This window comes from Piliocolobus tephrosceles, chromosome 10 (assembly GCF_002776525.5).
Source record: "Piliocolobus tephrosceles isolate RC106 chromosome 10, ASM277652v3, whole genome shotgun sequence".
NCBI classification, from domain to species: Eukaryota; Metazoa; Chordata; class Mammalia; order Primates; family Cercopithecidae; genus Piliocolobus; species Piliocolobus tephrosceles.
The window spans coordinates 47,155,344-47,175,866 of record NC_045443.1 but is presented as its reverse complement, the minus strand read 5'-3'; the positions used below and the strand labels follow the sequence as shown (position 1 = coordinate 47,175,866).

Here is a 20,523-nt window from a genome sequence, read left to right as displayed (position 1 = left end):
CTTTTACCTGTTATTTCTGTGTCTGTTTCTCCACCTATAAAATAGGAATTTAAACATCTCTATTTTCTTTGTGGGAGTGCTATGAGGATTTGGGCATAAATTGAGATGTTGTGAAAATACTTTGGGAAATGATTATGCCAGAAATCTCCCCCCCAAAATACTTATTTTTACAGAAATCCTGATTTTATTATATAAGCAAATTTTTACCTTCCCATTTATTCCTCTTATAGAGGTACATTTTACCTCCTTCTCCAAATCTCTAATTTGGAATGTTGGCTTTTTTATTTTTTTATTTTTATTTTTTGAAACAAGAGTTTCACTCTTACCCAGGCTGGAGTGCAATGGTGCAATCTCGGCTCACTGCAACCTCTGCCTCCTAGGTTCAAGAGATTCTCCTGCCTCAGCCTCCCGAGTAGCTGGGATTACAGGCATGCGCCACCATGCCTGGCTAATTTTTTATTTTTGGTAGAGACGGGGTTTCTCCATGTTGGTCAGGCTGGTCTCGAACTGCTGACCTCAGGTGATCCGTCTGCCTTGGCCTCCCAAAGTGCTGGGATTACAGGCATGAGCCACCGCGCCCGGCCCTCATTTATTTTTTATTTTATTTTTTTGAAACAGTGTCTCACTCTGTTGCCCAGGTTGGAGTGCGGTGGCAGAATCTCAGCTCACTACAACTTCTGCCTCCCAGGTTCAAGCAATTTTCCTGCTTCAGCCTCCTGAGTAGCTGGGATTACAGGTGTCTGCCACCATGCCTGGCTAATTTTTGTGTTTTTAGTAGAGAAAGGGTTTCATCACGTTGGCCAGGCTGGTATTGAACTCCTGACCTCAGGTGATCCACCTGCCTTGGCTCCCAAAGTGCTGGGATTACAGGCGTGAACCACCGTGCCTGGCCTAGTTTTTGTTTTTTGGAGACAAGGTCTTGCTCTGTTGCCCAGGCTGGAGTACAGTGGTGCAATCATAGCTTACTGTGGCGTTGAACTCCTGGGCTCAAGCAATCCTCCTACCTCAGCCTCCCGAGTAGCTGGAACTATAGGCTCATGCCACCACACCGGCTCATTTTTTTTTTTTTTTTTTGAGACGGAAACTCACCCTGTTGCCCAGGCTGGAGTGCAGTGGCACAATCTGGGCTCACAGCAAGCTCCGCCTCACGGGTTCATGCCATTCTCCTGTGTGACTGGGACTATAGGCGCCTGCCACCACGCCCGGCTAATTTTTTGTATTTTTAGTAGACACGGGGTTTCACCGTGGTCTTGATCTCCTGACCTTGTGATCCGCCCGCCTCGGCCTCCCAAAGTGCTGGGATTACAGGCGTGAGCCACCGTGCCCGGCCGGTATTTATTTTTATTATTTTATTTTGAATTTTTATTATTTACTTTTTCTCCCAAACTACTGTAAGCACTACTTTTGTTTTAATTCTATTTTTTGTAGAGACAAGGTCTTGCCATGTTTTCCAGGCTGGTCTTGAACTCCTGGGCTCAGGTGATCCTCCTACCTTAGCCTCCCAAAGTGCTGGGATTATAGGTGTGAGCCAGTGCGCCTGGCAAATGTTGGCTTTTGAGGAACTAAAGTGGCCCTGTGTTTTTTAGACACTAGAATCAACTTTGTGCATCCACCCCAGTGTCTGTCCTCTTTTTTTCTTTTTCTTGTTTTTTTTTTTTTTTGAGACAGTCTCATTCTGTTGCCCAGGCTGGGGTGCAGTGGTATGATCTCAGCTCACTACAACCTCTGTCTCCTGGGTTCAAGTGATCCTCCTGCCTCAGCCTCCCAAGTAGCTGGAATTACAGGTGCATGCCACCAAGCCTGGCTAGTTTTTGTATTTTTAGTAGCAATGTTTCCCCATGTTGGCCAGGCTCATCTTAAACTCCTGACATCAAGTGATCCACCTGCCTTGGCCCCACAAAGTGCTGGCATTACAGTCGTGAGCCACTGTGTCCGGCCTATACTCTTCTTAGATCCTTAGGAATTCCCTGCATGCCTAAGTATCCCTTGACTCCTTACTCTTGCCTTTCATCATTAACTTCATTCCTCTTTCTCTTTTTTGTATTGATTTTTTTTTTTTTTTTTTGGAGATAGAGTTTTTCACTCTTTTTTGCCCAGGCTGGAGTGCGGTGGTGCAATCTCAGCTCACCGCAACCTCTGCCTCCTGGGTTCAAGTGATTCTCTTGCCTCAGCCTCCCGAGTAGCTGAATTACAGGCATGTGCCACCACGCCTGGCTAATTTTGTATTTTTAGTAGAGATGGGGTTTCTCCATGTTGGTCAGGCTGGTCTCTAACTCCCGACCTCAGGTGATCCACCTGCCCTGGCCACTCAAAGTGCTGGGATTACAAGCGTGAGCCACCATGCTCGGCATGTATTGTTTTTTAAAAAGCTTAAGTCCGGGCTGGGCAAAGTGGCTCACACCTGTAATCCCAGCACTTTGGGAGGCCAAGGCGGGCAGATCACTTGGTCAGGAGTTCAAGACCAGCCTGACCAACATGGGGAAACCCCTTCTCTACTAAAAATACAAAAAGTTAGCCAGGCATGGTAGTGTTTACCTGTAATCCCTGTTACTTGGGAGACTGAGGGATGAGAATCACTTGAACCCGAGAGGTGGAGGTTGCAGTCAGCCAAGATCATGTCATTGCACTATAGCCTGGGCAACAGAGTGAGACTCCGTCTCTAAAAAAAGAAAGGGAGAGCTAAGTCCAAGTTACAAGAAGATCAGAATGAAAGTTAATATTTTAAAAAAGATGACTTTAATGGCGTATTTTGTTATCTTGTTTTCTCCAGTCCACACAGTTTTTTATGTTCTATTTTTAATTTGTCATAAGCTGCCTGAGCTTTTTTAAAAAATATCATTGGTGTATAAATTAGGAATAAGTATAATTTAACATTTATCAGGTGCTTATTGTGTACCAGTGATATACTAGGTTTGTACTACACTATGCACGGTATCAAATACTGAAGTATATATGATATATTGCCTGTCTTGAAGATTATGGTATTTTAGTTTCAGAGACAGGATTTTTTTTCTCATGAAACAGAAGATAGTACAAGTATCAAAATACATGCTTTTGGGTAATTTAGAAAAATTTAATGTGTTGCAAACTGATTAGGAAAAGATTCACAGACCAGATGGGACTTGGTAAATGGGTATGTTAAGAAGAGTAGGTAGGGCATTCCATTTGGAGTGCATAGCTTGGTCACAAGTGAGAAGGCCTCTGTTCTGTGGGCAGGGGCAGACCGGTTTAGCTAGGTGGGTATTGCATAGTGGTGGGAGGTAAGTTTGTTTAAACTGGTAGGGTGGTCTTGGATGCTGGTAAATTTAATTTGAACAGCGGCTTTTCATTCATTCATTTGTTCAACAGATATTTCAAGTGTCTACTGTGTGTTAGGCAGGTTACAACACTGGAGATAAAAGAGCAAAGGAGACATAGGGTCTTTGTCCTTAAGAAACTTAGAGAGGGTAGTGGGGAAGACAAATGGAAGAGCCTGTTCAAAGGCCTTGGGGAGTAAACGGAAAAAAAAAATTAAGATTTCTGGACCCACTTAAATCTGCTTGCTGAGCTATGAACCAAATCCTGATTTTTAAATTTTGAATAAATCAAAAATAACCCTCAATTTGGAAATTTCCCTTCTCTTTCCTCCTTTTTCTTTTTCTTTTTCTTTTTTTTTTTGAGACGGAGTCTCGCTCTGTCGCCCAGGCTGGAGTGCAGTGGCCGGATCTCAGCTCACTGCAAGCTCCGCCTCCCGGGTTCACGCCATTCTCCTGTCTCAGCCTCCTGAGTAGCTGGGACTACAGGCGCCTGCCACCTCGCCCGGCTAGGTTTTTGTATTTTTTAGTAGAGACGGGGTTTCACCATGTTAGCCAGGATGGTCTCGATCTTCTGACCTCGTGATCCGCCCGTCTCGGCCTCCCAAAGTGCTGGGATTACAGGCTTGAGCCACTGCGCCTGGCCTCTTTCCTCCTTTTTCATAGGTGCACTTCATAGTTTAGGGTGTATATAACTTTTTAAAGGAGGTACTGTAATTTGAATTTTTTTTTTTTTTTTTTTTTTTTTGAGACGGAGCCTCGCTCTGTCGCCCAGGCTGGAGTGCAGTGGCCGGATCTCAGCTCACTGCAAACCCCGCCTCCCGGGTTTATGCCATTCTCCTGCCTCAGCCTCCCGAGTAGCTGGGACTACAGGCGCCCACCACCTCGCCCGGCTAGTTTTTTTTGTATTTTTTAGTAGAGATGGGGTTTCACCATGTTAGCCAGGATGGTCTCGATCTCCTGACCTCGTGATCCGCCCGTCTCGGCCTCCCAAACTGCTGGGATTACAGGCTTGAGCCACCGTGCCCAGCTGTAATTTGAATTTTATAAGTCTTTTTTTTTGGGACAGTATCTCACTCTGTTGCCCAGGCTGGAGTGCCGTGGCACAATCTCAGCTCACTGCGACCTCTGCCTCCTGGAGTAGCTGGGATTACAGGCGCATACCACTAAGCCCAGCTAATTTTTGTGTTTAAGTAGAGACAGGGTTTCACCATGTTGGCCATACTGGTCTTGAACTACTGGGCTCAAGTGATCTGCCCGCCTCAGCCTCCCAAAGTGCTGGGATTACAGGCGAGAGCCACCATGCCCGACCTGAATTTTATAAATCTTTTAATGTGCACTTCATGAAAGGCAAGTACCAAGCTGAATTGTGATTCACCAACTGACCAAAACAGTGCCATGATTGTTGGTCTTCAACATCAAAATTGTTTCTGATCTGTAGTCCAAAATGCCTTCTGACCCGATCCTAGCAAACTTTGCTCATAGCAGAATTGTACATAAAAGTAGTGTCTTTCGGCCGGGCGTGGTGGCTTATGCATATAATCCTAGCACTTTGGGAGGCTGAGGCGGGTGAATCACTTGAGGTCAGGAGTTTGAGACCAGCCTAGCCAACATGGTAAAACTCCATCTCTAGTTAAAATACAAAAATTAGCTGGGCGTGGTGGCGTACTCCTGTAGTCCCAGTTACTCAAGAGGCTGAGGCAGGAGAGTTGCTTGAACCTGGGAGGCAGAGGTTGCAGTGAGCTGAGATTGTGCTACTGCACTCCAGTCTGGGTGACAGAGGAAGACTGTCTCAAGTAAAAAGTATGCCGGGCACAGTGCCTCACACCTGTAATCCTAGCACTTTTGGAGGCCAAGGCCAGTGGATCACCTGAGGTCAGGAGTTTGAGACCAGCCTGGCCAACATAGTGAAACCCCGTCTCTACAAAAAATACAAAAATCAGCTGGGCATGGTGGCCCACACCTGTAATCCCAGCTACTCATGAGGCTGAGGCAGGAGAATTGCTTGAACCCAGGAGGTGGAGATTGCGGTGATCCAAGATTGTGCCATTGCACTTCTGCCTGGGCAACAAGAGTGAAACTCTGTCTCCAAAAAAAGAAAAAAAAGACATTACTTTTTTTTCACATTTCTCACCTGAAAACACAAAAAGTAATATATTAATCAGGTATGTAAATGTTCTGCTTTGGGTCTGACTTAAACTAAGCTGAAGCAGTAATTTAGTAAAAGGAGTATCCTAAAGAACAAACAAACCAGCAAAATTAGGTCAGATGAAAATCTTTTTATTTTCAAAATTGTTTTTCAGTTTGGTAAATATTTTGAGTGTGTATGCATACGGTATTTAGTTTGCAAACAGATAGGTTTTCTTCTTTAAGCTAAAAAAATAAACCCACAAAAAAGTAGCATGTTCCAGACTAACCCAACGTATTATTTCTTAAAACTATTTGAATTGTAATACTTTATTTATTTATTTTTGAGACAGAGTCTCTGTTGCCCAGGCTGGAGTGCAGTGGCACGATCTCGGCTCTCTGCAACCTCTGCCTCCCAGGTTCACGCCATTCTCCTGCCTCAGCCTCCCGAGTAGCTGGGACTACAGGCGCCCGCCACTATGCCCGGCTAATTTTTTTGTATTTTTAGTAGAGACGGGGTTTCACCATGTTAGCCAGGATGGTCTTGATCTCCTGACCTCGTGATCTGCCTGCCTTGGCCTCCCGAAGTGCCGGGATTACAGGTGTGAGTCACCGTGCCCAGCCATACTTTTTTTTTTTATTGTTGATATTTGCATTGTTTAAGATAGCTAGGTCATAATAACCTATTTTGCTGAAACTTGTTGTTTGCTAAAAACGAAAGTTTCCTTAATGACTTGGTTTTTCTGGAAGAAATTGGTATCCTAATTTGTAAGTTTGATATTTGGTCAAATTATTAAAATTGTTTAAAAAGGACTATATATTGTTTCTATGCTCTTAGGTTAAATTCATATGGGAAAAGTGCCCTTACTACCTAAGAATCTGCTGTGTGTGAATTTGGCCTAGTTTCGCTGTAAACTGGGTTAGTTTGACTAACAGCAGATGTACACGTTGAGACCTTCTTCCTTGATGTTGGTGGAGAGTGATCCTTAGAGATAGATGGAGGTTAACTAGAAAATTGTAAGGCACTTTTGCAAATACATTGCAGAAGAACAGCTTTGCCAATAGCAGGAGATAAGAATGAATGCCACCAGGGTTATCTTCTTCCTTTGAGATGCTGCCTTGGAAGTGATGCTCTCTTTGCAGACATTTGAAGAGACTTCACATTGTGCTATCAGGGATGTTCCAAAAGCTAGTATGATCTTCTCTTCCTCTTTTTTTTTTTTTTCAACTGGAATGTTTACATACCCTTCAGGGCAGTGTTAAACAGCAAAAGCAAATTGGCTTTTTACTTTCAAATCAATATTTGTATAATTATATAGCCAAACGGAATTGTAGGTCTAGACATCTGTAATATTAATAATCTACGTCTACTGGAGCATATTACAGCAGTTACATTTGAATTTGCTGTTTAACATCTCTCTGGTGCAGCAATGCGTGACTGTAAAGGAAGCTGTTTTTGTTTTATAGCTATAACTGTCCTGGTGCGTGACAGCTGCCTCAAAGGTATCCCCCTTTGATTGCCTTCTGTTCAGGAGCTTTCAGTGTTAGTGTTACATCTGGAGCCAGGTGACTAATGAGTTACATATTCCATAGCAGATGCCACTGGCTAAGCCAAAAGTAAGTGGCCTATCGAAATAGGAATTGCTACCCACAAAGTTCTCATCAGAGTGACAAATATATCCAAGATCTGCACCCGGTTATTTTCAGCTGGATTTGCCCATAGTTCAGCTGGTTCCTTAATTATGAATTTCAAATAAAGCTAACTGTAGGACTCATTTATTAGAGCAATTATACTGTTTGGTGCTTGAATTATTAAAGATTCCCCCTTTCCTCAGAATTTATCCAGTTGGCGAAGGACTTTGAGGATTTCCGTAAAAAGTGGCAGAGGACTGACCATGAGCTGGGGAAATACAAGGATCTTTTGATGAAAGCAGAGACTGAGCGAAGTGCTCTGGACGTTAAGCTGAAGCATGCACGTAATCAGGTGGATGTAGAGATCAAACGGAGACAGAGAGCTGAGGCTGACTGCGAAAAGCTGGTGTGTATTGTTTTCCATGCTAGAACAGTGATGATGCGAGAGGGGGAAAGCATTGTCTGACAGTTTCCACTTGCCAGATATACCTAGTTTCTTCTTCCACATTAAAGAACTGAAAGTGACCTGTTCTTTAACAGCTTGCCCATGATTAGAGCTGAAATTGCAGACTAGGAATCTTGTTCTTCGTAATTTGAAATTTATATGTTTTTGTCATTTAGACTTGAAACTATTACTTAACAGACAGATTTCATTTTTTTTTTTAAATTTTTTTGAGACGGAGTCTCGCTCTGTCGCCCAGGCTGGAGTGCAGTGGCCGGATCTCAGCTCACTGCAAGCTCTGCCTCCCGGGTTTATGCCATTCTCCTGCCTCAGCCTCCCAAGTAGCGGGGACTACAGGCGCCCGCCACCTCGCCCAGCTAGTTTTTTGTATTTTTTAGTAGAGACGGGGTTTCACCGGGTTAGCCAGGATGGTCTCGATTTCCTGACCTTGTGATCCGCCCGTCTCGGCCTCCCAAAGTGCTGGGATTACAGGCTTGAGCCACCGTGCCAGGCCAACAGACAGATTTCAAATAAGAACTTAAAGAATTAGAGGAAAAGGGAGGGAGGGAGATCCTAACGTACTTGATCTGTCACAAGATATTAGCCATCCATTGTTTATTTTAAGTGCTACCCGGAATATCCATCCTTATATGAGTAGCTGGTACTTTGTCATTCATACAGACAAAACAACTGTGACTCTTTTCATCACCGCTCTCTAATTCAGAGTAAAAGGTTAGATGTATTCAACCAGTTGAGCAATGTGACTGACACAGAACACTACCATTTTTAGTGTCAGAATGGGTCATAGTACAAAGGAAAGCCTTTACTGGGAGGGACCAATCCATCTTGGTATACAGTGTTAGCTGCCTCAGTAAACTCAAATTGTCTGGTTCCAGTGCTTTATAGCTTTGTATCCATTTTAATGCATTTTGCTCCACTACTTAGGTGGGTGGCTGTTTTGATCCATAGAAGCCAATATTTGTTCTGATAAAATGACACTAAAGTGTTTTTGCTATGTGAAATCTATTTTGGGACTCTCATTTTGCATTATTCTCCTCTTGGATTAGCAGGTTAATCCAAAAGTCTTGTAGCAGAAACTTTGCTATGCTAGATGTAGTTCATTTTGCCAGTCAGAAATCAGAGACACAATCTGGGTTTGATGTGAATTAATATGCTATTGGTGTAGCAGCCTTCCTGAAGGCCCATTTGCATAATGCTCGTATTTTAATGTCTTCTGGTCTGCCTGTCCCATAAATTTGAGGTGACGCTTTCTCCCCTGGCTAGTTATGATGCTTTACTCTGCTTTGGTCTGTAGGAACGACAGATTCAGCTGATTCGAGAGATGCTCATGTGTGACACATCTGGCAGCATTCAACTAAGCGAGGAGCAAAAATCAGCTCTGGCTTTTCTCAACAGAGGCCAACCATCCAGCAGCAATGCTGGGAACAAAAGGTGGAGGAACTGCATCTGTTGTTATCCGATCGCAAGCAACACAGCTGTCAGATATTCTTGTTATCTGAATTCTTAAATATACTGCTTCTAGAATGTGTGCTTAAAAAGGCAGAAAAAGATTTTGGGGGGAAGAGTAGGTGGGGAATAAAGGCACAGGGACGTCCCTATTTATTTTATTTATTTATTTATTTATTTTTTTTGAGAGGGAGTCTCGCTCTGTCGCCCAGGCTGGAGTGCAGTGGCTGGATCTCAGCTCACTGCAAGCTCTGCCTCCTGGGTTTACGCCATTCTTCTGCCTCAGCCTGAAGTAGCTGGGACTACAGGTACCCGCCACTTCGCCTGGCTAGTTTTTTATATTTTTTAGTAGAGACGGCGTTTCACCGTGTTAGCTAGGATGGATTTTATTTTATTTTTAAATCTTTCCTAAGGATGTTGTTTCACCATGGATAAAATTTTGATATTGGTGCTAAATTGTGCATCAATAACTAATCCTGCGCATTGCTGAGAAACCCAAAGGTGAAAGTGGCAGTTCAGCAATACTTTCAGTGTTTACTCTCCAGAGAGCTCTTATAGCTCTTCTGGTTTAGAAAGGCCTCTGTAAGCCAAGACGAGACAATAATTTTGGTTCCACTGCACCACTGTTTAAAATACTCTCAACCAGGCTTTGAATTTAACATTCCCAGTACAATACGCAGGGAAAGGTCAGCTATTTGTTTTGTTGCTTGGTTGTTTTATGGGGAATCTTTATAACTAAGAAGACGTACAGGCTTAATTTCTTAAAAAGTCAGTGTTGGGTAATACTCTCATTTGTAAAAACTAGCACAGTTGGGATCTAATTAAACTTCATTCCCTTGATTTTGTGAATTTTGAGTAACCTGTAATACAAACTCAGTAGAGAATAGCACCCATAACCCTGACTAACTTTCAACTGCTGTTATAAGGTCTTTGCTGAAAAAGCAACTGTGCTGCACCTGTGCTCATGCACACACACTCCTCCGTGGAAACCATACAAAGTAGCCTACCACAGGGTTTGAGATTGTAGTTGTCTCCATAGTGAAGATTTTGCTATGAAATTAACTGATTACCTGACCAGTAGGACTTATTCTGAATGTTGGTGAATTTTACATTCCACGGTCTACTATGTCTAACATTGTATTGTTTTACTGATCTAGACTATCAACCATTGATGAATCTGGTTCCATTTTATCAGATATCAGCTTTGACAAGACTGATGAATCACTGGTAATAAACATTTGATCTCTGAGAATTACCTACTTTTCTTACCTCTGCTTCCCCAGGAATATCTCTCCTGTCCTCTCTTCTGAACATCTTATATTACTATTTTATTAGTTGATGTGTTACAGATTCTGAGCTAGCAATTTAAAATGTAAATCCACATGAGCTATAAGAGACTGGCTTTTGTATTAGTTTCTGAAGTGAGAATATAGAATTCAGAATTTGGCGTGAGTTGAGTTCATTTAATAGATCTCTGTGTGCCACTTGTACTAATTGATTATATTTTGACTTATTAAAGCCCAGCTAGTAATAAAAATATTAGCAAGACTGTATGTCGGCAGCGTTTATTTGCTGCTCTTAAATAGATTTGTGCCTTATTTCTGAATTAGTTTGGTTCTTGGGAAAAGCATAGTCGTACTTCACAATTAGAAGGACACCAAGGTCCTGGGATTTCACCCAGAAAAGTGTGATTAGAGTTCCTAGACACTATATAATGCTTTCATCAACAATGGTTAACATGTTAAACTATTTGTTGCCCTGCTTTTATGGGGCAGCACACTTCTTTTTACTTATAGTGATGCTTCTGCATAAAAGGTCATCTCCTGATACAGTCTTTGATATAGTTCATTGATTTGTGCATCTTTTCTGTTGCTAGCTGAAAACTAGCAAACAAAACAAATCAGGAAGTTTTTGGTGACTGGTTTTCTGATATAGCAAAACAAGTGACAACTACTTGTTACATGGCTAGGAGTTTTCTGTTCAAATTCAGTGTTTGACCAGGGAATATATGGCCATTTTATAGATAAAAATATTAGGCATCATCTTTTTCAAATAGGGAATGATATAGTGGAGGTCTCGAATATATAATAAAACTAGATCATATTATCAGTTGATTTTTGAGCTAGACCTATGTATGATATGATATTTGTTGTAACTGAAGCTGAATCAAACAACCAGTAACTAAATTACTGGACCATGAATTGAGGAAGTTAAATTTATTTAGCTAAGCTATTATTTGCTGTATACCACTATTTCTAGATACTGTTTTCAGGGATAATCAGGAGTAAGGAAATCACAGGTAACTACTAAAATGAATGCAAATAGTTAAAATAGGTGAATTGAAATGTGACCACAATAAAAGACAAATAGTTCTTTAGTGGTGAACATGTTTTAGGGCCCAGGTTCCTAAACTGTAGAACTTTTTAAGTGGCCACATTATGCAGAGCATCTGATTAGACAATGGCAGTCCCTTGGGGGCAAGAATCACATCTAACACGATCAGTATAGTGCCTAACATTCTGTAAGTTTTAAAACTAATTACAAAAATAATCAGAAATAAAGGATCAGCCACCGGAAATAATCACGGCAGAAGTTGATTCTTTAACCTTTTCTTGCCTCTGTGGTATTGATTCCTGATTTTATAATAATAGCTTCAATTTTTGAAAGAAAGCACATTAACTTACTATAGCTCTATAGCTCAAACACTTGAGACCTTCCCTTCTTTAACTCTCCCCAAATTGTACATTAGGTAGCCTGACTGACGAAGCCTTTAAAGTTCTCTGTAAATTTATTTGTACAGGGTTTAGGGAAGGCCTAACCAAAAAAAGAAATTAATACAGTGTAATTGTCAACAGGATTGGGACTCTTCTTTGGTGAAGACTTTCAAACTGAAGAAGAGAGAAAAGAGGGTATGTTTGGTTTGTTTAGTCTTTTTTGTAAACATAGTAATAATAGAGTTATTTTTGCAAATTTTGCCATAATACTGCATTCCTGACATGTTGCTCTAGCCATTGTTAAGCACATAGTACAAATGAATTCATGCTGTGGGGACAGTATTGATATTCTCTTTTTTTTGAGATGGAGTTTTGCTCTTGTTGCCCAGGCTGAAGTGCAATGGCGCAATCTTGGCTGACTGCAACCTCCGCCTCCTGGGTTCAAGCAATTCTCTTGCCTTGGCCTCCCAAGCAGCTGGGATTGCAGGTGCCCGCCACACCCAGCTAATTTTTGTATTTTTAGTAGAAATGGGGTTTTACCGTGTTGGCCAGGCTGGTCTCGAACTCCTGACCTCAGGTGATCCACCTGCCTTGGCCTCCCAAAGTGCTGGGATTATAGGCGTGAGCCACTGCTCCCAACCAGTGTTGGTACTCTTTGAAGTAGTAACTTAGGACAGGATCCTGTCCATTTCACTGTTTAGGCTGCATTTCAATTCATTCGTACAGTGGAAAAGGATAAACTTAAGTTTGTTTTGAATTGTCATATGAATTTTTACACAGAACTTTTGTGCTCTAATATAAGCTTCAGATGAAATGCGTGTATAATGGGATATATAGAGATCTATCTGTGTATGCTTGTTTAGGGTACTTAATGTGTTTCCAAGACTTCATGTCCTTAGTTAGGATTACAGCTGTACTTTTTCTGGTAGTGTCATCTAAATTTCTCCACAGCTTGCTCATTTTTTCTAGGGCACTGAGAGCATTTTTGTACAACATATTCTTTTGGAACAGCTTATTCTTCATGTGGAAATAGGCAGAGAGAGAGAGAGAGAGAGCACATTGTTATTTACTGTAGCCCTAATCCCTAGGACCTGTATCCAAGTTGTCTGATGGAATAATTTTATCTTCTGTGCTTCAGTTCTGCTTGGCACTAAAGTTACGGGTCTTTGTCTCCTTTTTAGCGCTCTAGTAGCCGACAGTTTGTTGATGGTCCCCCTGGACCTGTGAAGAAAACTCGTTCCATTGGCTCCACAGTAGACCAGGTAAGAATAGTCAGGCCAAGATAACAGAGATTACAGGCCCCGAGCATTAAAACTCCTCTGAGTCAGCATTGCAGCATTGTTTTGAGAGAGATGATGTTTGGTTACAGTTTTTGTTTGTTTTTTGAGAGAGAGTTTTGTTCTTGTTGCCCAGGCTGGAGTGCAATGGTGTGATCTTGGCTCACTGTAACCTCGGCCTCCCAGGTTCAAGTGATTCTCTTGTCTCAGCCTCCCAGGTAGCTGGGATAACAGGCGCATGCCACCACGGCTGGCTAATTTTTGTGTTTTTAGTAGAGAAGGGGTTTCATCATATTGGTCAGGCTGGGCTTGAGCTCCTGACCTCAGGTGATCTGCCTGCCTCAGCCTCCCAAAGTGCTGGGATTACAGGCGTGAGCCTCCACACCTGGCTTTGGTTAAAGTTTTTCTATGCAGTAGAATCCTTATCCATGTGAATGGAATTACTCTGATTAAGTAAACAACTGTCAGAGTGAGTCTTAGTTGCTTGAATATATGCCCCCATCACCTATGTTTATCTTCTTAAGTATGAGATTTCTTTATTTTTACTTTTTAAAGTAGAGGGGGGTCTCTCCTTGCTGCCCAGGATGGTCTCGAACTGCTGGGCTCACGTGATGTTCCCACCTCGGCCTCCCAAAATGCTGGGATTACAGGCATGAGCCACTGCACCCAGCCAAACATGAGATTTCAACATAAGAATGTTTCAGGTCGGGCGTGGTGGCTAACACCTGTAATCCCTGCACTTTGGGAGGCCTAGGCAGGTGAATGATCACCTGAGGTCAGGAGTTCGAGACCAGTCTGGTCAACATGGTGAAACCCCATCTCTACTAAAAATACAAAAATCAGCCGGCCAGGCACAGTGGCTCACACCTGTAATCCCAGCACTTTAGGAGGCCAAGATGGGCGGATCACAAGGTCAGGGGATCGGGACCATCCTGGCTAACATGGTGAAACCCTGTCTCTACTAAAACTACAAAAAATTAACTGGACGTGGTGGTGGATGCCTGTTTGTAGTCCCAGCTACTCGGGAGGCTGAGGCAGGAGGATGGCATGAACCCGGGAGGCGGAGCTTGCAGTGAGCTGATATTGGGCCACTATACTCCAGCCTGGGTGACAGAGTGAGACTCCGTCTCAAAAAAAAAAATCAGTCAGGTGTGGTAGCACACGCTTGTAATCCCAGCTACTCAGGAGGCTGAGGCAGGAGAATCCCTTGAACCTGGGAGGTGGAGGTTGCAGTGAGCCAAGATCGTGCCACTGTGCTCCAGCCTGGGCAATAGAGTGAAAAACTCTGTCTTAAAAAAAAAAAAAAAAAAAGTTTCAGACTGGGGTCTTAAGTCTTAACTAAGACTAAGGAACTTTTAACCTGCTCCAGAATACCCTATAGTAGAAGGTAAGTTAGATGCTTTGTTTGTCTTTCTCTCATTACTACTTTTGTTGCAGGGGAATGAATCCATAGTTGCAAAAACTACAGTGACTGTTCCCAATGATGGTGGGCCCATCGAAGCTGTGTCCACTATTGAGACTGTGCCATATTGGACCAGGAGCCGAAGGAAAACAGGTGCATTGAATTTGTGACTAAACTGGCCTGTGTAAAACAACTAGTAAAATTTTGGAGAGTTGATTTCTTAGAACCCTCCTGAGGCAGGGATTGGATGTATTGGGTAGTTTCTTACTGCTGCATACCGAGGACCAGATAACTGCTTGTGTCATGCTTTACCTTTGAATTGCTAGCCCACTTGCATAACTTTAGTTTTTCTTGAAACTATTTTTTTACATAGCCATTAGTACTCACTTTTGGCTATGATGACAGATTACTGTTTATCTCCCAATTGAAATTGGAGCTAAAATTTAGAAGCAACAAAATACTTAAGAAACAAAGCTTAAAAGTTGCTTGTTTTCTAGGTACTTTACAACCTTGGAACAGTGACTCCACCCTGAACAGCAGGCAGCTGGAGCCAAGAACTGAGACAGACAGTGTGGGCACGCCACAGAGTAATGGAGGGATGCGCCTGCATGACTTTGTTTCTAAGACGGTAAGTCTGTGATTGTTCGTTTTGTTTTAGGCATGTTTTAATTTTTTAATTGTGAAAGTAATAAATACCAGGAATAAAGTTAAATACTTTAGTGTTATAAAGTTAAATGTCAAATTTCCTTCCTCATTCCAATTTTACTCTCCAGAAGTAACTATTGGTTACAGAGGTAAGTTACTTTCCATTCTGTGAGTAATACTAAATTAAAGAGACCAACCTTTTCTGAAGCAATTGTTAGTACTTTTTTTTTTTTGAGACAGAGTCTTACTCTGTCACCCAGGCTGGAGTGCAGTGGTATGATCATAGCTCACTGTAGCCTTAACCTCCCAGTCTCAAGCAATCCTCCCGCCTCAGCCTCCTGAGTAGTTGGGATACAGATGTGTGCCACCATGCCCGGCTAATTTTTAAATTTTTTGTAGAGACCTGGTCTTGCTATGTTGCCTAGGCTGGTCTCAAACTCCTGGGCTCAAGTGCTCCCCCTGCCTCAGCTCCCCAAGTGCTGGGATTAGAGGCATGAGCTACCGTGCCTGGCCCATTGTTAGTACTTTTTAGTGACACATGTTTACATTTTTTCTTGAATATATCACCTAAGATTTTCAAAATGTTTTGCTTTTGTACCATTTGATTTCCTTATAAAAATCCAAGCAAATTAACTGAGGCTCAGAGGAGTTGACATTTTTGAGCCACATGATAGTAAGTGACACATTTAACATCCAGATTTTCTTTTTTTCTTTTTTTTCATTTGAGATGGAGTATCACTCTGTTGCCCAGGCTGGAGTGCAGTGACGTGATTTTGGCTCACTGCAACCTCTGCCCCCTGGGTTGAAATGATCCTCCTGCCTCAGCCTCCCAAGTAGCTGGGATTACAGGCGCCCGCCACCATGCCCGGCCAAATTTTTGTACTTTTAGTAGAGATGGGATTTCACCATGTTGGCCAGGCTGGTCTCGAACTCCTGACCACAGGTGATCTTCCCGCCTTAGCCTCCCAAAGTGCTGGGATTACAGGCATGAGCTACCATGCCTTGCCAACATCCAACATCCAGGTTTTCTGCTCTTTGTAAGCAAGTTCTTTTCACTACCTCACACTGCTGCCTTCCAGCTGGATGACCTTAAACAAGTTACTTAAACTCTTTTTGCTTCTGTTTTTTCATCTTAAAATGAAGAAAACAAAACCTATCTTATGGGATTACTATGAGAATTACATATGTAAATATGTGTAAAGGGCTTAGAAAAATTTTTGGCACATACTAAGTGCTCAATAAATGTTAGTTGATTATGGCTGGGAGCAGTGGCTCACGTCTGTAATCCCAGCACTTAGGGAGACTGAGGCAAGTGGATCACCTGAGGTCAGGAGTTCGAGACCAGCCTGACCAACGTGGAGAAACTCCGTCTCTACTAACAATATAAAAATTAACCGGGCGTGGTGGCGCATGCCTGTAATCCCATCTGCTTGGGAGGCTGAGGCAGGAGAATTGCTTGAACCCGGGAGGTGGAGGTTGCAGTGAGCCAACCTCCATCACGCCATTGCACTCTAGCCTGGGCAACAAGAGTGAAACTCCGTCTCAAAAAAAGACAGAAAAAGGCCAGGCCCAGTGGCTCATGCCTGTAATCCCAGCACTTTGGGAGGCCGAGGTGGGTGAATCACAAGGTCAGGAGTTCGAGACCAGCCTGGCCAACATGGTGAAACCCCGTCTCTACTAAAAATACAAAAAATCAGCTGGGCATAGTGGTGGGCACCTGTAATCCCAGTTACTTGAATGGCTGAGGCAGGAGAATCACTTGAACCTGGGAGGCGGGGGTTGCAGTGAGCTGAGATTGTACCACTGCACTCCAGCCCGGGTGACAGAGTGAGACTCAGTCTCAAAAAAAAAAAAAAAAGTTGATTATGATGATAATTTTCTAATTCATATCACTCTGTTTCTTCTGCTCTGTTTTATCCCAGGTTATTAAACCTGAATCCTGTGTTCCATGTGGAAAGCGGATAAAATTTGGCAAATTATCTCTGAAGTGCCGAGACTGTCGTGTGGTATCTCATCCAGAATGTCGGGACCGCTGTCCCCTTCCCTGCATTCCTACCCTGATAGGAACACCTGTCAAGATTGGAGAGGTATGACTTATACGAGCCGTCATTGTTTTACAGCCTCTTTATTCGCCTTTCAAAGGCTTAGTACCAGTTTTTGTTCTAAAATTAATGATCTCAAATATATTTCTTTCCACAAATAATGAATAGAATTGTAAGATATTTACTTGAAGAGTCCTATTTGGGTTTGTCTGTCTAATACCTTTCTAAACCAAACTTCTTTACCCTCCCCTTTTTCCTTTTTCCCTGCTTCTCCTTTCCTTCCCTGCTTCTCCTTTCCTTCTCTTCTCCCTTCCTTCCTCCCCTTCATCTCATTTTGGAAAATTTCAGACATATATCAAACTAAAGAGATTAGTGTAACTAACCCCTGATTCTTATCACTTAACTTCCATGACTACTAACTTGTGTCCATTCTCTCTTTTTTTTTTTTTTTCCTCTGCTGCCTAGGCTGGAGTGCACTGGCACGATCTCAGCTTACTGCAACCTCTGCCTCCCTGGGCTCAAGTGATTCTCTTGCGTCAGCCTCCCAAGTAGCTAGAATTACAGGCATGTACCACCACCATGCCCGGCTAATTTTTTTTGGTTGTATTTTTAGTAGAGACGGGGTTTCACCATGTTGGCCAGGCTGGTCTCAAGCTCCTGATTTCAAGTGATCCGCCCACCTCAGCCTCTCAAAGTGCTGGGACTACAGGCATGAGCCACTGTGCCTGGCCATGTCCATTCTTTTTTTAATGTCTCTTTTTTGAGACAGAGTTTCCATGTTGCCCTGGCTGGAGTGCGGTATTGCAACTTTGACTCACTGCAGCCTCTGTCTCCTGGGCTCAAGTGATTCTCATGCCTCAGCCTCCCAAGTTGCTGGGACTGCAGGCATGTGCTACCATGCTCAACTAATTTTTTCATATTTTTAGTAGAGATGGGGTTTTGCCATGTTGGCCAGGCTGGTCTTGAACTCCTGACTTCAAGTGATCCGCCTGCCTTGGCCTCCTAAAGTGTTGGGATTCTAGGTGTGAGCCACGGCACCCAGCCTTTATGTCTGTTCTTGATTTATCAATACTGTCGTTGCCTCTTCCTAACTCTGTCCAATGAATTACTTGGAAGCAAATCTCAGCTATCATATAATTTTATCTGTGATAAAATTATCTTTTTATTCTTGCTTTTATGTTAGACATACTTCATAATAGGGTATCAAGATTAAGTTGCTTATTTCCAAGTATTTAACCAGTTTAATCCAAACTGATTAAATCCATTAAGAAATTATTTATTGCTGAGCATGGTAGCTCATGCCTGTAATCTCAGCACTTTGGGAGGCTGAGGCAGGAAAATCACTTGAGCCCAAGAGTTTGAGACCAGCCTGGACAACAAAGCAAGATTCCATCTCTACAAAGAATAAATAAATAAGTTAGCCAGATTAGTGGTGTGCGCCTGTGTTTGTAGCTACTCAGGAAGCTAGATTGGACTATTGCTTAAGGTGGGGAGGTTGAAACTGCAGTGAGCTGTGATTACACCACTGCACTCCAGCCTCGGGAATAGAGCAAGACCCTATCTCGAAAAAAAAAAAATTTTATTATGTAAGCAACATTAGCAAGAATCAAAATGACTACCTTCCTACCTACTTTTCAGCAAATCAAATGTTATTTTCCCCTAATCTTACAAGTTCTTATCCATGCCTGTACTTTTTTTTTTTTTTTTTTGAGAGGATGTTTTGCTCTTGTTGCCCAGGCTGGAGTGCAATGGCGCAATCTCAGCTCACCGCAGCCTCCACCTCCTGGGTTCAAGCGATTCTCCTGCCTCAGCCTCCTGAGTAGCTGGGATTACAGGCATGTGCCACCACGCCTGGCTAATTTTGTATTTTTAGTAGAGACAGGGTTTCTCCATGTTGGTCAGGCTGGTCTCAAACTCCTGACCTCAGGTGATCTGCCCACCTCAGCCTCCTACAGTGCTGGGATTACAGGTATGAGCTACCGCGCCTGGCCACCTGTACATTTTTTTTTACACATGTTCTGTACTCTAATATAGAACCATGGAGTTCTCCCCTACAGGTAGGTTTGTGTCATGATCAACTGTGATAAGATGTGTTAAGTAATTTTTTTTACTGAGAATAATGAAAGTATAAAAAATTATTTTTCTCTTATTCCAGATTTCTTCTGTTAGAAAAAAAAAAATCCGTTTAGAGTAATAAATTATTTCATATTAAAGGCTATATCTGTAACTTCCTTATTGCTTTTTTCTGCTGTCCTTGAGTGGATGAGAAGGAATTAGTTATAGCTGGTGGTCTTATTCCTTGTTCACATAAGAGTGTGGTATATAGGAAAGAGAAAAAAAACAGTGTGGTATATATGATAATAAATCAGTCCTGGCATGGAGGTAGGAAAAATAATTGATAGTCTCTGTTTTAATATATACTTTGGGAATAGGAATTTAAAAGTAGACATGATGTCCCAGTCTGAGAATAAGGTTGGAGGTGGTTCTTCGCATGTCGTCTTCATCTGTTGGTCTACATGGTGTAAATAATAATTTAAAACTCTTTTTTTCCAGGGAATGCTGGCAGACTTTGTGTCCCAGACTTCTCCAATGATCCCCTCCATTGTTGTGCATTGTGTAAATGAGATTGAGCAAAGAGGTCTGACTGAGGTAAGAGTCAACCGTAGGAGATGGTGAATTTGTTATTTGTGTTAATTAGGAAGTTTTTAAATAAAAATGTCATCTTGATAATAGACAGGCCTGTATAGGATCTCCGGCTGTGACCGCACAGTAAAAGAGCTGAAAGAGAAATTCCTCAGAGTGAAAACTGTACCCCTCCTCAGCAAAGTGGATGATATCCATGCTGTCTGTAGCCTTCTAAAAGACTTTCTTCGAAACCTCAAAGAACCTCTTCTGACCTTTCGCCTAAACAAAGCCTTTATGGAAGCAGCAGGTAAGGGCAGATGTAACATTTGAATATGAATTCCCCCATGGCAGTAGTTTTCTTACTCTCTTTATTTATTTATTTATTTATTTATTTATTTATTATTTTTTTAGACGGAGTCTCACTCTGTCGCTCACGCTGAGGTCAGTGGCGTGATCTTGGCTCACTGCAGCCTCTGTCTCCCAGGTTCAAGCGGTTCTCCTGCCTCAGCCTCCTGAGTAGTTGGGATTACAGGCATGTGGCATCACGCCCGGCTAATTTTTTGTATTTTTAGTAGAGACGGAGTTTCACCCTGTTAGCCAGGATGGTCTCGATCTCCTGACCCCGTGATTCGCCCGCCTCAGCCTCCCAAAGTGCTGGGATTACAGGCGTGAGCTACCGTGCCGGGCCTCTTTTTTGTTTGTTTGTTTGTTTGTTTGTTTGTTTGGTTAAGACGGTGTCTCTGCTGCCCTGGCTGGAGTGCAGTGGTACTATCTCAGCTCACTGTAACCTCCACCTCCTGGGTTCAAGAGATTCTCCTGCCTTAACCTCCTGAGTAGCTGAGATTACAGGCATGCAC

At 42.6% G+C, this 20,523-nt stretch overlaps 1 protein-coding gene across 5 annotated transcripts in view; it reads left to right on the top strand.

Annotated features, from left to right (window-relative positions):
- The window catches only part of RACGAP1 (Rac GTPase activating protein 1), a 36,506-nt gene that overhangs the window by 11,523 nt on the left and 4,460 nt on the right, over nucleotides 1–20,523 (top strand). For all 5 annotated transcript variants that reach the window (XM_023211174.2, XM_023211172.2, XM_023211175.2 and 2 more), the window contains exons 3-12: nucleotides 7,256–7,458; nucleotides 8,810–8,946; nucleotides 10,119–10,188; nucleotides 11,817–11,870; nucleotides 12,857–12,937; nucleotides 14,390–14,507; nucleotides 14,852–14,982; nucleotides 16,922–17,086; nucleotides 19,595–19,690; nucleotides 19,775–19,973. In XM_023211174.2, coding sequence (XP_023066942.2) covers nucleotides 7,256–7,458; nucleotides 8,810–8,946; nucleotides 10,119–10,188; nucleotides 11,817–11,870; nucleotides 12,857–12,937; nucleotides 14,390–14,507; nucleotides 14,852–14,982; nucleotides 16,922–17,086; nucleotides 19,595–19,690; nucleotides 19,775–19,973 — 1,254 coding nt within the window. The remainder of the gene's footprint in view (nucleotides 1–7,255; nucleotides 7,459–8,809; nucleotides 8,947–10,118; nucleotides 10,189–11,816; nucleotides 11,871–12,856; nucleotides 12,938–14,389; nucleotides 14,508–14,851; nucleotides 14,983–16,921; nucleotides 17,087–19,594; nucleotides 19,691–19,774; nucleotides 19,974–20,523) is intronic.